The following is a 14,336-nucleotide window of genomic DNA, read 5'->3' on the forward strand; positions in this document are numbered from 1 at the left end:
TTTGAACTGCTTAAGGTAGACCCTTATGTGAGGTATCATTGAACTCATGATTTGCAGTGTCTGACCGGCAATTTCCACTGGATGCGTAACGGCTGCGGATCCGCTCCGGAACGTCGGCGGAGTCATTAGGTTTCCATTAAAGTCAATGTGTGTATATCCACTGACTGCGGAACGGCTGCATTCCGGCTGCGTTCCGACTGCGTCCCAGCTGGCGGTCCCATCCCTCCGGAGCAGATATGCAGAGCTTCTATTTTTGCCGGACGCCGGAGAGCTCCGCAGCAATTCAGCACATGGCAGATAGTGCAGGACAGGAAGTCGAGCACAGAAACAAAATAAAAATCCGGTTCATTTTCAAAATAAAATACACCATGCTCACAGTGGATCATATTTCCCTGCACTACACCTTGAAAACACAGCACAGAGTTGTTTCCCCTCTACTCCTCTGGATGGAAACAAACTGTTGTTGGTTTTGTGGTTCCATTCTACGTGAATTCGCGAGATATTGTGGGTCCTCGTGACTACAGCTGTCAGTCATGGCCGCAGCCGTGCAGCAACGATTCCGGACCTAGTGGGTATTGACGGACGGCGGAGCACGCAGCCGTTCAGCAGCGGAGCCGGTCCGCAGACCTTCCGCATCCAGTGGAAATCTGGAGTGAGTGCTGCGCAAATGCACGGTCGCAAGGAGCGGCATCCGCCAATAACCCTGACGTGCACAGAGGAGCGAGGGCCCGTCCAACCCTGCTTGCAGCTTTAATTATTTTTGCATCTTTTAGCTCACTGTTTTGGTTTTCTGTCTCACAGCTTTGCTGTGTCGGTTCACTCCCACCACTCTCATAGCAACGTAATCTCATAATGGGGTTCGTATGATATTGTATGAAAACTTATGCACAACAATTGCTATGATATCCTACAAAATTTTAGCAGTTTAGCAATTTACAGTTACATTCATCCGAGAAAAGATGACCATGAGACGGGTACCGGTCACCGTGAGGTCCCGGTCCTTTGCCGTTGCAGTTGAGTTTAGTCGACAAAAGGTGACTGTTATGCAGCAACAACAGTTAAGTTTAGGCACCAAAACGACTAGTTAAGATTAGAAAAAAAGATTGCAGTTTGGGTTAAAACACCAGTCCCCTTAAATAGTACTTCCGGAACATGAACACCCATTTCCTGGGTGAAAGTCTTGTGTTTTCCACCCTAACTTCTTCCAGGACATGAACTCCGCTCCCCAACCGCTTGAAAGTCAGTAATAAATACGTGAAATACATACGAGTTACAGTGCATTACTTTATGTAGCTCTGGTATATGTACAAATGGTTCATGAGAACAGCCTGCTCATTGCATTGTTTTCAATGAAAAAGCTTTAAGAACCCACTGTACATTACCTCCTGAGCACCAAACAGCTGACAAAGTTAGCCACACTAACATACACATTGTGGAGCATTTACAATCTAAAGAGCCAGATATTTCTGTCAGGAGTTTGCGTTATAGAAGTAAGTACAGTACTTACATATCTGAAATGTAACGTAGGATAGTCGGTTTATGTTCCAGTACTCCCACAGAGAACAGAGTATATTATTATCTTTTTCTCCAAAGTACTAGAAACTAAACAGATGTTAATGAGGGTTATGGCTATTATAAAGACTACAATAAGGCTTTGGATTCCAGCCTAAGCACCCATGAACGGCCCATAACAATAAGCTGACACATAAATAACACGACTCTCGTTAATAGTGAACGTAAATGACTGTTTGGAGAGAAGAGGATTCACTGAGCTCCAAGTGACTCATATCGACTTTATGTAGAGTGTAAGTTCTCCGTGCATGCTGAATGTACTGCAGTTGACACAGGGGTTGAGTGTGTTCAATATAAATGTGCAGGCTGTTATTACAAACATCTCTCTGTGTTGTGGCGAACGGTGCCTGGGATTACGAAGTGATTCTCCAAGGTGCTCAGACACATTTGTCAAACTCGGACATGCCCGAACTTCCTAATTATCTGCCCTGAAATTGAAAAAAAACCCTCCTCGGGCCCCAAATGAGCCCTCAAATGAACTTTTCAGCAACGCTCCATTAAATGAGGTGTAGGGCTCACATGGGTACGCTGACCTTTGTTGCCGGCTCGCTGATAAAACACAAAATGTTGTGACATTTTCAACACTGACATAAACAATGGCTGTGGAGATGAATATAATGTCACAAACCCAAAGCACAAGGGCCAATATAACAAAATGTTATTAATATTACAACTTTGGTCTTTGAAAGCACACACCCTCTGGCAATGTGACAACCAGGCTGAGGGCAGTGTCTCTTACTTAGTCGGTAACACCTTAAAATAACCATCATTAATAAATGGTAAATTGCTAGTTGATTACACTTTAGTTAATAGTTATTTTAAAGTTATTTACTTATGTTTTTTATCATTAGTGTAATATAAAATAATTTGTTTATATATTTAGATAGCATTATATATTTAGGTAACACTTTGTCAATGGTTTATAATTGTTTTTTAAACCAAACATTATTAATATTATTTGTACTATTATAAAGTTGCTGCTAATAAGACTTAGTCAATGATAAATGAGTGGTTTTTAAAACATCAAGTTACATTAATTTGGACCCATAAAATCTTTTTTTAAATCTGTCTGGATTAAGTCAAAATTAGCCATTACTAATAATTACTAATAGTACTTATTACTCCTAATTTTTATGGCCGTGTCTTTAACGGTCATTTAAAGGATAAAACAGCGGGCCATAGAAGAATGTAGGCTATGATGCACATTTTAGTTGAATGACATGCTATGTAAATTGATTAAGTAAGAATCACTTTAGGCCTACAAGGAAATTTAAATAATAATAAAAAATAACCATTATTCATTTCCATATCATTCTTTTGTGAAAGCCACATGGAGCCACTGGAGAGGGGCAAAGCACGCGTCTACCCCCTCTATGTGTAATTTGTGTTATTACAACTGTCTTATTAAAAAAAATGTCTTCAAGAACAGAACATAAAAGCTCTGGTTTCACTTCAGCTCACAGTATGTAGTCTCCCAGGAGATATTAGGGTATGACATGAAACTACAACATCTTAGTAACACAAAGAGAAAAAAGCCAGCACAGACACATAAAGAGTGTTTTGGGACTGTCATGACAGAGGAAGTGTAACTGAGTCCCCCCTCCCCTGCTTGGCATCACCCACAATAAGCAAAGAGAAAATCGATAGCTTTGTGGGAGTAACTCCCTGGATGGATCTGTACAGTGGAAAACATGTCAGGCCAAATGGCTACCGAAGAACTACAAAGCTATGGACTTTAGGGTATGTGCAGCCGACACTGTATAGCACAGTGAACCATCTCGTTGCCATGGCAATGTTGCCTCTAGGTACACTTACAGGTATGAAGCTTTGAACTTTTGTTCCTTCATGTTTGTGACACTGCACTAGCTTTCCATTACAACAGGCCCATTTAGAGACTTTACACAAAAACACATTAGTCTGGTTGCAAGAGAACTTGAAGAACTATTTCATCTTCACAACATGGTCCAGGATTGTACTCAAAGATCAAAATCACACACTTCAAAAACTGCTTCACTCTCTGCTTTGAGCTGGTCAAAACTTAATGGAAACAAAGAAAGAAAAAAAGATTGCTCTCTAATGCCCATTTCCAGTGCACTGCACGCTACTGTCTACTTGCTCTTTTTTTAGATTTTCCATTAGCAAAAGTTTTCGATGGTACCTGGTTCTTTTATTTGTAGGTCAGCGTCGAATCAAACAACACTTATACCAGAAGGTGGAGTTAAAACACTGCAGACCACTGATTGGTCAGAGAGAACCGTCACTAGTGTGGCACGGGACATCGTGCACAAACCCGCCATTTTTAAATAGCCAAGCTATCAATAGCAACCACTATTACTTTATTCAATCGCCCCAGAACAAATGGCAGCCCGCAAAACTACGCCGGACACGATGCTGTGCTCTGTAAAACTGACAAAGTCACCTGAGTGACTGTGTTAGTGGTGGAGTGGGTGTGGAGGAGGGGCTCAATTTGGAAAATGTTTTCCCTTTGTCAATATTTCCTAATGGCTGGCCTAGTCACAGTACATTAAACATGTACAACATTTTCCAGGAGCTTTTAGAGACAGTGTAAGGAATGCAAGTGTTGTAAAATCACAAAGGCATACTGTTTGTACTGTGTTGGCATGATCTGAGAAATGTTGACGTATAATAGTCGGTATCCCAATTCACTGCAGCAGCCCCCATTCTAACACACTCATTTGAAACACAGAATACAGAGACGCAGGTGCTGTTTTTCAGTGGGATATTTGGTCCTGTTTCTGACATACCAGGTGGGCTCTACTGTCTCCTCTTTTCCCTTTGTTTTCAGCATTACATCTGTGACTCTCCACTCACATTCACCACTCAGCTCGTTTGTTCTTTCATCAGCAATTTTGGCTTGAGGTGGGACACTGGAACATGAACTCATCTCATACGAATATGAAATACATCATTTTTAAGACAACTCCATCGGCATTATTCAGAACACTCTCAAGGCAAAGTTGGAGGAAAATGGATTTTTTGCATTGGCAGCCAGAAACCAGCAGAAATCATGTAATATACAAAACAAATGAAAGCATACAATCCATTTACGACTTGACATGCAAACAATGGAGGCTGTCACTCCGAATCAGTGAGAAATCAGTCAACGTCAAACCCACACAGCTTAAAGCTAATAAGCTATTTTTTTTAATTTTGCGTTTTAGCTTCAGTGGAAAAGGAAAAAAACTGAATATGCATAGTAAGAGAGAGAGAGAGAGAAAATTTAACAAACGTCCCACACCACATTTGAATGCCGTTGCTCGTGATTGAAAGCGCTGGTCACAAAGATGCCAGAAGATGACATATAAAGAGTGAAAAAGTGACTAGGCTGCAAGGATTTGTGCTGACAAGAGAATTACAAGATGTCTGCCTACGAGGCTGAAAAACACAAGCCTTTTGTCAGCAGTGATAAACAGGAATCCCAGAGATTAGGAGCTTTTGTCGAGCTTAATCACTGTGTGATACAGATGAAGTCAGATAACTGTATGTAATCCTACAGATAGGTGACGCTAAAAGAGCTTTCTCCAACACCTGGTAACAGGAGACTCCTTCATTCACTTAGGAAACAAATCCATAACATAACAGAAAAAGTACTGGCAGCTCATTACACGAACTTTGTCCCGTACTAAAAAAACTTAAATCACATGTGTACCTAGAGTTAACATACAGAACTTTTACTGTTAGACATATCTAAAATTCTCTCATACAAAGCTGCTCCCCCTTACATACCACACTGTGAATCACTTTCTATGGACAATTTCTGTTAAAATATACAGTCACACAACTGTTAATACAGAGATATGCCTTAGAGTGTAGCTATAGTGTAGCTTCTGAAGCCAGCACAAAGACTGTTATATAGAACAATGTATCAGTTCAAAGCCTGCATGGGATCAAAGTGTATGATTAACAGGAGACTGGTTTACTCATTTTAGAGCAGAGCCAGGTCCCTTTGTTATTCTTTTCATCATTCATTACAGGTTACCATAAACTGCAAGCACACACTTCATGGTACAATTCATTGATCAAAGCGTGGGATTACAACAAACCACATTAATAGCTCGGAAAAAAGAAAAACATTTTTAAAAAGCAATCATGGCAAAAAGTCATATAATAAATAAATAACGTAAGTGTGCTTATTAAATTAAGCAAAAAATAAAAAATAAAAACAGTTCCAGTAGAGCTGGGCGATATGGAGAAATTCAAATTTCATAATATTTTTGACCAAATACATTGATGTCTTGGTATATTGGTGCTTTCACAAAATATTTACACAATGAGATTTTTGATAAATAATCATCAGCAATATGGATATATTTATTAAGTGGGTAAAGGCAAGTACTAAAACAGCTAGAACAGTCTGGTAAAATCACATCACTATACTGTAATGCAGCCTTTAAAACCAGGAAAACACAACACTTGTGTCATATTACGATATCCAAAATTTAAGATGATATCTAGCGTCATATATCAATGTCGATATCATATCGATATATTGCCCTACTTTCCAGTGTTATAGTACTCAAGATCGGGTCGTCTTGGTCTCAACTGCATTTTTACTCTGTCTTGTCTCAGTCTCAGATAACGAGGACTCTGGATTTTATTTCAAGACCGGTCCAGACCACAGCTGCCTTTTGATTATTTTATCAAGGCATTTCACATGATACACTTATGGCAATAAAATAGGTGAATGAAGAAGAATCTTAATTTGTTTTCTGTGGGTGTTTTTTAATGGGAATGTGGATTTTTCAGATCAATTTGAGGAGTGCCTATGTCATGCAGTGTCGGACTCGCACTGGTCTGGTCTTGGTATTGGTCTTTACTAGGTCTGAAGCCCGCAACGTCTCTGTCTTGTCTCGGTCTCAATACACTCTTGTCTTGGTAATGACTTGGTCTAGGGTTAGGTAGGTGGTCTTGACTACAACACTGCTGCATTCCGATGCTACACAAAAGCCTTTAACACCTAATGATTGGACATGAGCTTAAATGCTGATGGCGCATTAGTGTGCAGTATGAATAGGTTTTGGCACCTGCCTGACAAAAGGATTCACATTTATCTGTTAAAGATTTAGCAGATCACATTATAGCACAAGAACAATATTTGAAAACTAGAGACCGTCTTGCGATGGGATCACACCAGCCGCGGCGCTAAATTGAGGGCCGACCCTGGGCCACACCCTTTTACAAATGTGGCCTTTATCTTGACCTCAACTTCACACCTGTAAGGTTTTGTGACTGCATCTTGCACAGTTAGGACACTGTCGCATTGACAAAGTCTTGCCTCAATCAGACATGATCTCACACACACACACACACAGAGGTGAAAACAATCGCGGCTGGTAACAACTATAGCAAAGACAAAGTGCAGATTTCAATCAAACTAACGGAGTGTGGAGTAATAGAGACAGGGGTTATTTAAAAGCAAGCTTGCTGTGTGGTAATAAACAAGAAATGAGGACCTGTGCATATTGTACCTGTGTTTTAGATGATTAAATTAATTCCATTTGCATATTTATGAGCTGTCACAAAGAAGAAATTCCTCAGAATGAATACATATTTCCAATTAGAGGCAGTAATGTCTTTGGAAAACAGCTATAGAACGGTATTCAGTGTGATGCAACCATACCATACCATACTGTTACCAGTTGAGTGGCAACATCTTTGCCAATCCAGAAAGTGTGACATCCTTTTACCAGAGGCCACAGGGAAGCTGTCAGGTGGCTGGTATGGACAAAGAACAGAGACCTGGCTTCATGTCCTGCATCCTGTGTGCTGATAATGTTTAGGCCACTAAAGCATTCTATTAAACCTGCAGTAAGTGATTGTTTGGCCCCTTGATGGGAGCAGAAACAACATTGACACATCATCATCTTTCAATGATAGGCCTACGTGTACGTATGTAATGATATGGTATGTCAAATGTATTAGCAGTTGCTTATTCACACATGCAGAAGTTACGGAGCAACATTATAATTCATTTAGTCAAATATTTTCTCTCTTTTAGCTCTGTTTTGGGTCTCCACCAACTACTGAAAGAAGTAGCTGTGTCTTTAGCTGCTACATTTTACTTTCACTTTGTTCACCAGCTAGTCTCTTACTGCTGTTTGTACTGAGCAGGTGATGTTTAGTAGCTTTTTAGAGCTTTTTTCACTGGTGACAGCTGCCTGCTGCGGCCAAATATGATGCTATGAGAGCGGTGAGAATGCACCAAAACAGTAAATTGTGTACCAGACAGTTAAAAAATGAGCTGTAACTGACTTTAAAGCTCTGTAAAGCTGAGTTGATATTGATTATAGCTGATTTAAAGTTAGGGAAAGATTTTAGTTGAAAACTGAAAAAAATCAGTGCATCCTGTCTCATGCTTGAAATTAGCAATGACGTTTTAAATACTTGACCAAAACCATGATGATTCTCTAACCTTAACCAAGTGCTTTAAGTTGCTTAAACCAAACCGTACATGTGTTAATCATGTTTTAGTTGTCAGGGGCAGATACTGCAGGAAAAAGAGATGATATACTGTATTTTGTAAAATGGTTTTATGTGAACCGAACATTTAGGAGATAGGGCTGCACACCAAAATGTTTTTTGTATGCATACAAGTGAGTGTGCACTTGCTGTCTTTGCATCTCTGACAAATACTTTGTCATAAATAAGATACACACTGTTTCCACTGCTGTCAGCAGCGTCCACATAGGCTGAAATAAATTATACAATTATACAGACAACATTAACATCTCACTACTCGCCGTCATTGGAACAGTTGATCAACTGTACATATTCAAAGCTGTACTCTGATTTAATAAAGAACAAACTGTACAAAGTGAGAATGGTTTATTTATGGTTTAGCTGTTATAATGTTCTTATTTCATCTGCATTACTTATAGAGCTATAATTAAACTTGTTAACACAATAACTCCAATTTGTTTGGGGATTTTAAAATCTTTACTTATCAATGTCCATGCATTCGTAACTTCCCGGCTGGACTACTGTAATTCTTTACTATCAGGCTGCTCAAATAAGTCCCTCAAGACCCTCCAGCTGATCCAGAATGCTGCAGCACGTGTTCTGACAAGAACTAACAAAAGAGATCACATTTCTCCTGTATTAGCTTCTCTGCATTGGCTTCCTGTAAAATCCAGGATTGAATTTAAAATCCTTCTCCTGACCTACAAAGCACTAAATGGTCAAGCACCATCATACATAGAAGAGCTTTTAGTACCTTATTGTCCCACTAGAGCACTGCGCTCCCAGAACTCAGAGCTACTTGTGGTTCCTAGAGTCTCTAAAAGTAGAATGGGAGCCAGAGCCTTCAGCTACCAGGCTCCTCTCCTGTGGAACCAGCTCCCAACTTGGGTTCGGGGGGCTGACACCGTCGCCACATTTAAGAATAAACTGAAAACCATCATCTTTGATAAAGCTTATAGTTAGGGAGTGAGGAGTTGCAGCATAGTAGAGTAGAGTAGAGGGAGGCAGGAAGTACAAGCCCGTTCCGGCAGGGGAGAGTACGAGCCCGGTCCAGGGCCCCTCTCTTTAGCCTGCCTCTCTTAGTTATGCTATTATAACTCTAGACTGCTGTGGGAAGCTCCTTCCAAGGACACAATGAGCCGCTCCCTCTTCTCTCTTTTCACTTGTCTCCTTTTGTGTGCATCTTAGTCCCAGAAATGCCTGTTACTAACCTAGCTCTGGGGAGTTTTCTCCCCGGAGTCCCTTTGCTTCTTCTTCACCCAGAACATCGCCTTGGAATTGGGTGGCACCTACACCGGGGTCCTGGGTGCAGCTGACGCTATGGACTTACTACACCCTGCTACGCTCTGCGTTTCCCCGCAGTGTCCGACTGCGTCCTGCCGCGTCCAACCGCGTCCACCCAGGCTGCTGTGCCACACTACACCCCGTAACGCCCTGCTGTGCCCTACTATGACATGAACTACTACGACTACCATTGTGATCACTGCTTCACTATCTTTATTATGACTATTATTGCCACCATTCACCACTCCCCCAACTGGTGCCGTCAGACACCGCCTACCAAGAGTCTGGGTCTGTCCGAGGTTTCTTCCTAACAAAAAAAGGGAGTTTTTCCTTGCCACTGTCGCAATAGCTACTGCTAATGCTTGCTCTTGAGGCAACCACTGTAATAGTTGGGGCTTCGTAAAGTACAGAGTTTGGTCTAGACCTACTCTATCTGTAAAGTGTCTCGAGATATCTCTTGTTATGATTTGATACTATAAATAAAATTGAATTGAATTGAATTCTTTATGCTTCGGCCTGTTCTAAAAGCAAGCTGGTGAGTCAGCGGAGACTCACATTAAAACCTAGTGTATGGGCTGTTCAAGGGTGGGACTGGTGATATTTCATAATTTAATGGTTTAAATGGTGGCATATCCTTTCTGTATTAGTTACATTGGTTAATTTATGTTATGTTATTTTGATTATTTGTTAAAAATGGAAACAGTTTTCTTTGGCAGCCACTCTCGAGGTCCCAGTCCAGAGCCAGACTGTCATACCTAGAAACGAGGTCCTAAAACTGCAGCTTACCATATTGCAGGAACATGCTACTTGGTTGAAGACTCTTCTTACAAACTGATTCATCCTGAAATATCTCCTCCTGCGAGGTAAATTACAAATGATGGTGTAACAAGCCTGTAATGTAGTTGTAAATTTGTACGTTTAAGTCAATGATTAGGGCTTACAAAAACATCTTTAGAAACTAGATTAGAAATAGACCAACGGCACTATTCTTCCTTCAACATAACGTAGTTTATGCTAAAAAATAAACAAGGCGTGTGGCTATTTGCTGCATTGTTCCAAATTGTAACCCAAACCTTCCATGCAAACTATGCAAATCGGTTCTGATTAATCGCCTCGTCACTAATCCTCAGTTTATCCCTTCCAGAGTGGAGGGTCTAATTTGCATATCTCATTTTACATCTTCTCTTTTCTGATGGAAAGCTGGTAATCATGGTTCAAGCTTGCCCCGCTGCTCTATTAGTGAATGAATGTGACCTGCCAGTCGCACACAGGCCGCGGTGGAATTTTAAGCACCCCCTTGCCCTCGTCAAAATGCATCAAGCACTACAGCACTAGGGTGTAGAGGTTTATTCAACCTTGACAGTTTACTTCAGCATGGGTTAGTCTTTATAACTGTGGAATGTCATTTCTTAGACAGCACCCGCGGCGCTACCATTGGGCCCGGGTGGGACCCATTTTAGATCCGGGCCCGCCCATTTTGACCCAGGCCTATAGTGAGTAGTGAGTGATTTTCATTCTAGCAGTTCATCCAATAAGCAGCCCGAGGAAAGCTTTGAGTAAAAGCTTCTCAGCCAATCAGCGGCTTCTACCCCACGTGTGGACTCTTAAGCCTGCCCACAGGCTGCATCGTTACCAGCAAGTGATCCAATGAAATGAATGACGTTGGCGCGCAAGCTTTTCAAGCAAGCTCAATGAGACAGACACATACGGTAGCTATTAGCTAATATGAAACGCAAAGCAGCTTGTTTTCATTTAAATTCAGCAAGAAACGCTCCGAGGAGCAGGAGGAGGAAACTCCTGCCATTTTAAATAACGCGGTTCCAAGTGACGAGTTACCATCCTGCTCGGCTGCCCTCTCCCCATCAAGTCCTCCCGTAGCCACCCCCTCACACCAGCAAGGCAAGTAGGCTAACAGTTAGGCTGTTTCATTTCATTTTTCATTTCATGTCGATACAGTTCTTCTGTCATTCTGAATTTATAAGAAACAGTTAAATAATTTTGGACAGTTCCCTGTCCGCCATGCTGGGTAAATAAATGGAGAGAGAAACAGACCCTCCAAAGATATAATTCCGTTTCAGTCTTTTTGTGTATTGAACGTTCAAAAGAGATAAATGAAGTTAGGCTTACTGCCAAGGTGTATGTCTTTGTCCGCTTCAGCACAGAGCTGAGGACAGCGACACAAGAGCCACACAGGTAGGCTACTGAGTCGATGTCCTCAGTGCCGCAGAAAAGCGCTGAAACGGAGATGAAGAGGAACCCGGTTTTTTTTGGGCTTATTTTAACTGGCCCATCCAGTTTTCTGGAGGCCCACCTACAATCAAAATCCTGGCGCCAATAGTGTTACACAGTAAGACACAAGGTGTGAGTGACAGGAGGGACGGAAAGTCAGCTGGGCTGCTTTTATTATGACATCTTGACATCTCAAGATTGTGTAACTCTTCAAAAATAGTCAATAGTCTGCTTAGTCTCATATATGATTCCTGCTTGTCCCATAAGTTGCTGTGAAGTTTTTTTCCATAACAGTAAAAACAGGTTACGTAGCGTGGAGGGCTGACACAAGATGTACTTTTATATATATATATATATATATATAAATATATATATAAACATTTTAAGATTGTTTTTTGGGGCTTTTTGTGGTCTTTACGTAAGGTGACAGCTGAAAACAGGAAAGGGGGGAGAGAGAGGGAATGACACGCATGCAACAAAGAGCAGAGGGTCAGAATCATACCTGCAACCATTACAGTAAGGACTAAGCCTTAGTACATGGGGCGCACGCTCAACCAAGTGAGCCTCATACTTTTATAAACTTTGACAGATAAGACTTTTTAAAGGTAATACGAATCCTTTTTGACTCCGGCTAGTAGCAAAATTTTGGATGGCATTTTCAAAATAAGAGCATTCAAATATCATCACTGAAAGGATAGACTGAGATTATGGGGGGAAAAAAACTGGCAATCCTGAATGAAACTGAATATGCAAATTTAACCAGAAGATCAGATTTATTTGCCATTTTGTTTTCAGCTCCTTATTAAGTCGAACATCATATTAATTTGTGCTGTCATCTTCCCCTATTAACTGTCATTGACAACTTCACTCGACACTGATGCCGTAACCATCATCTGGTTACATTTTATTCACCTGAGTGAGTACACTACCTGTTACATACAGTTACATACATTACGCGGGAATGAGTGCAGAGTCTCATATGCAACCCATTCTCATGAATAGGGTTGTATGATAATGTATAAAAAGAGATGTAAAAAATCTGAAATGATGTCTGTCTTTTCTCACTGCAAAAACATTCATGGTTGGTAAGAAATGTACCTGTTTCACATCATAAGCGAAGAGCACATATTTCAGATCAGGGGAGACAGAATACTTCGCCACGTTGAAATTTATCTGGAAATAAGAGAGAAAGAAGGACACAGAGAGATAGACTTACTGTCTGCAATGTCAATCATTATGAAAGCATTTCCAGCATGAGAAATCCTCATGATTTAATATATAGTATGACAAACTACTCTACTTACAAATGTCGTGTTTGTCAGGACAATCTCCGTTTCGTTTGTGAGGATGTTGAATTTGATGACGTGGCCATCACTGTTTCTGTAGATGACTTCAGAGTCTGGGAATAGAAGCAAAGGGAACAAAGAAAAAAAACATCTGTATGAAGGAAATTGAATTTTGAAAGCTGTCCTGAAAAAAAAAAAGACATTACAGAGAAAAACTTCAAAGCCAAAACAACCCAAAGCTGCCATCCCGACTCTATGGAGAACTGCAAAGATGCCATTAACAACAAATGCTTTCTAAGCCTCATCGTTCCCTCGCGTTTAAATAGCAGTAACAATGCCGCAGACAGCCAAACACGCTCAGTTTCGGTCAACTGCAATGTAACGTGATTAAGAGTGAGAATCAAAAATTGGACTTAACTGCCACAAAAACCAAGGGAAGGCCTACATTTTTCATATTCTACTGTAGGTAACACAACATGCTCTGTGTTGATGTGGAGAGTTCTGTGTGCCACGGCCGGGGAAACATCTCTCGTACGGAACTGGATTGATTGGACGACACAGCATTGTTGGTCAGAAACATAGCCCAACTCAAATGTCACAGTATGGGGGATTATCACGGTAATGCCTTTATGTCAGCACAGGCATAGCATGAATAGCATGCACAAATACTCAGAATCTAAAAATGCATGCATGCAGATGTACACATACATGTGTACATACAACTTCTACTAAGCATGACCGTAGCAAATGTCCCTTTCATACTGATTAACTGCTCAATATGCTGACTGAAGACAGAAAAGCAGATGGAAATAATCTATATTTCTCGTTTTGTTCAGGTTATTTGACAATTAAATTATTCATCTGTCGATAGTCTGGTCATGGAATGTTGGGACATTTTCATTACCAACAACCCTAGAGCACGAGAAACCAAATCCTAAAACTCTCCAGTACAGCAGGTCCAGTAATTTACACAGGCTAAGGCAGAAAATACATAATAATTACGTGTCCCCTGATTTGTAGTTTAACTGTTGGCTTTATTCATCAGGTTGGCAAATGTACATGTGCATATGAAACTACTTCAAAAGTGTTCTACTGTTGTGAACAAGTAAGTCAGAAAGTCTCCACAGCGTTTTGTCAGCGCTAGAGTATGGTCTGGCTACGCCACCTATCTATTCTGGAATAGGGGGAAAAAAACACTCTGGCTTGTTTGTTTTTCTTTAAACCAATCACAACTGTCTTGGGCGGCGCTAAGCCCCGGATGTAGCAACGGGGTCCTTGCAAAATAGTTTGCGGCGATATGGGAGGGACATGGATGTCGACTTTGTCCCAGAAATGCACATCCGTTTGGCCAGACTAACGAGAAAGAAGCCAAAAAGTCAGGAAGCAGCGACAAAGTCTGGGCAACATGCCCTCAGCAGTAAATAAAATCTTGACCACACATGAATCACTGTTTTAACAAACCGTAAAGTGAGCAATGACATTAAC

At 40.9% G+C, this 14,336-nt stretch overlaps 1 protein-coding gene across 2 annotated transcripts in view; it reads right to left on the bottom strand.

Annotated features, from left to right (window-relative positions):
• Nucleotides 1-14,336, bottom strand: part of LOC116053532 (inactive dipeptidyl peptidase 10) — a 255,317-nt gene that overhangs the window by 48,076 nt on the left and 192,905 nt on the right. For both annotated transcript variants that reach the window (XM_031304612.2, XM_031304611.2), the window contains exons 4-5: nt 12,870-12,964; nt 12,664-12,738 (exon numbers count right to left, since the gene is read on the bottom strand). In XM_031304612.2, the coding sequence (XP_031160472.1) occupies nt 12,664-12,738; nt 12,870-12,964 (170 nt within the window). The remainder of the gene's footprint in view (nt 1-12,663; nt 12,739-12,869; nt 12,965-14,336) is intronic.

The sequence above is a fragment of the Sander lucioperca genome, chromosome 8 (assembly GCF_008315115.2).
Source record: "Sander lucioperca isolate FBNREF2018 chromosome 8, SLUC_FBN_1.2, whole genome shotgun sequence".
Taxonomy (NCBI): Eukaryota; Metazoa; Chordata; class Actinopteri; order Perciformes; family Percidae; genus Sander; species Sander lucioperca.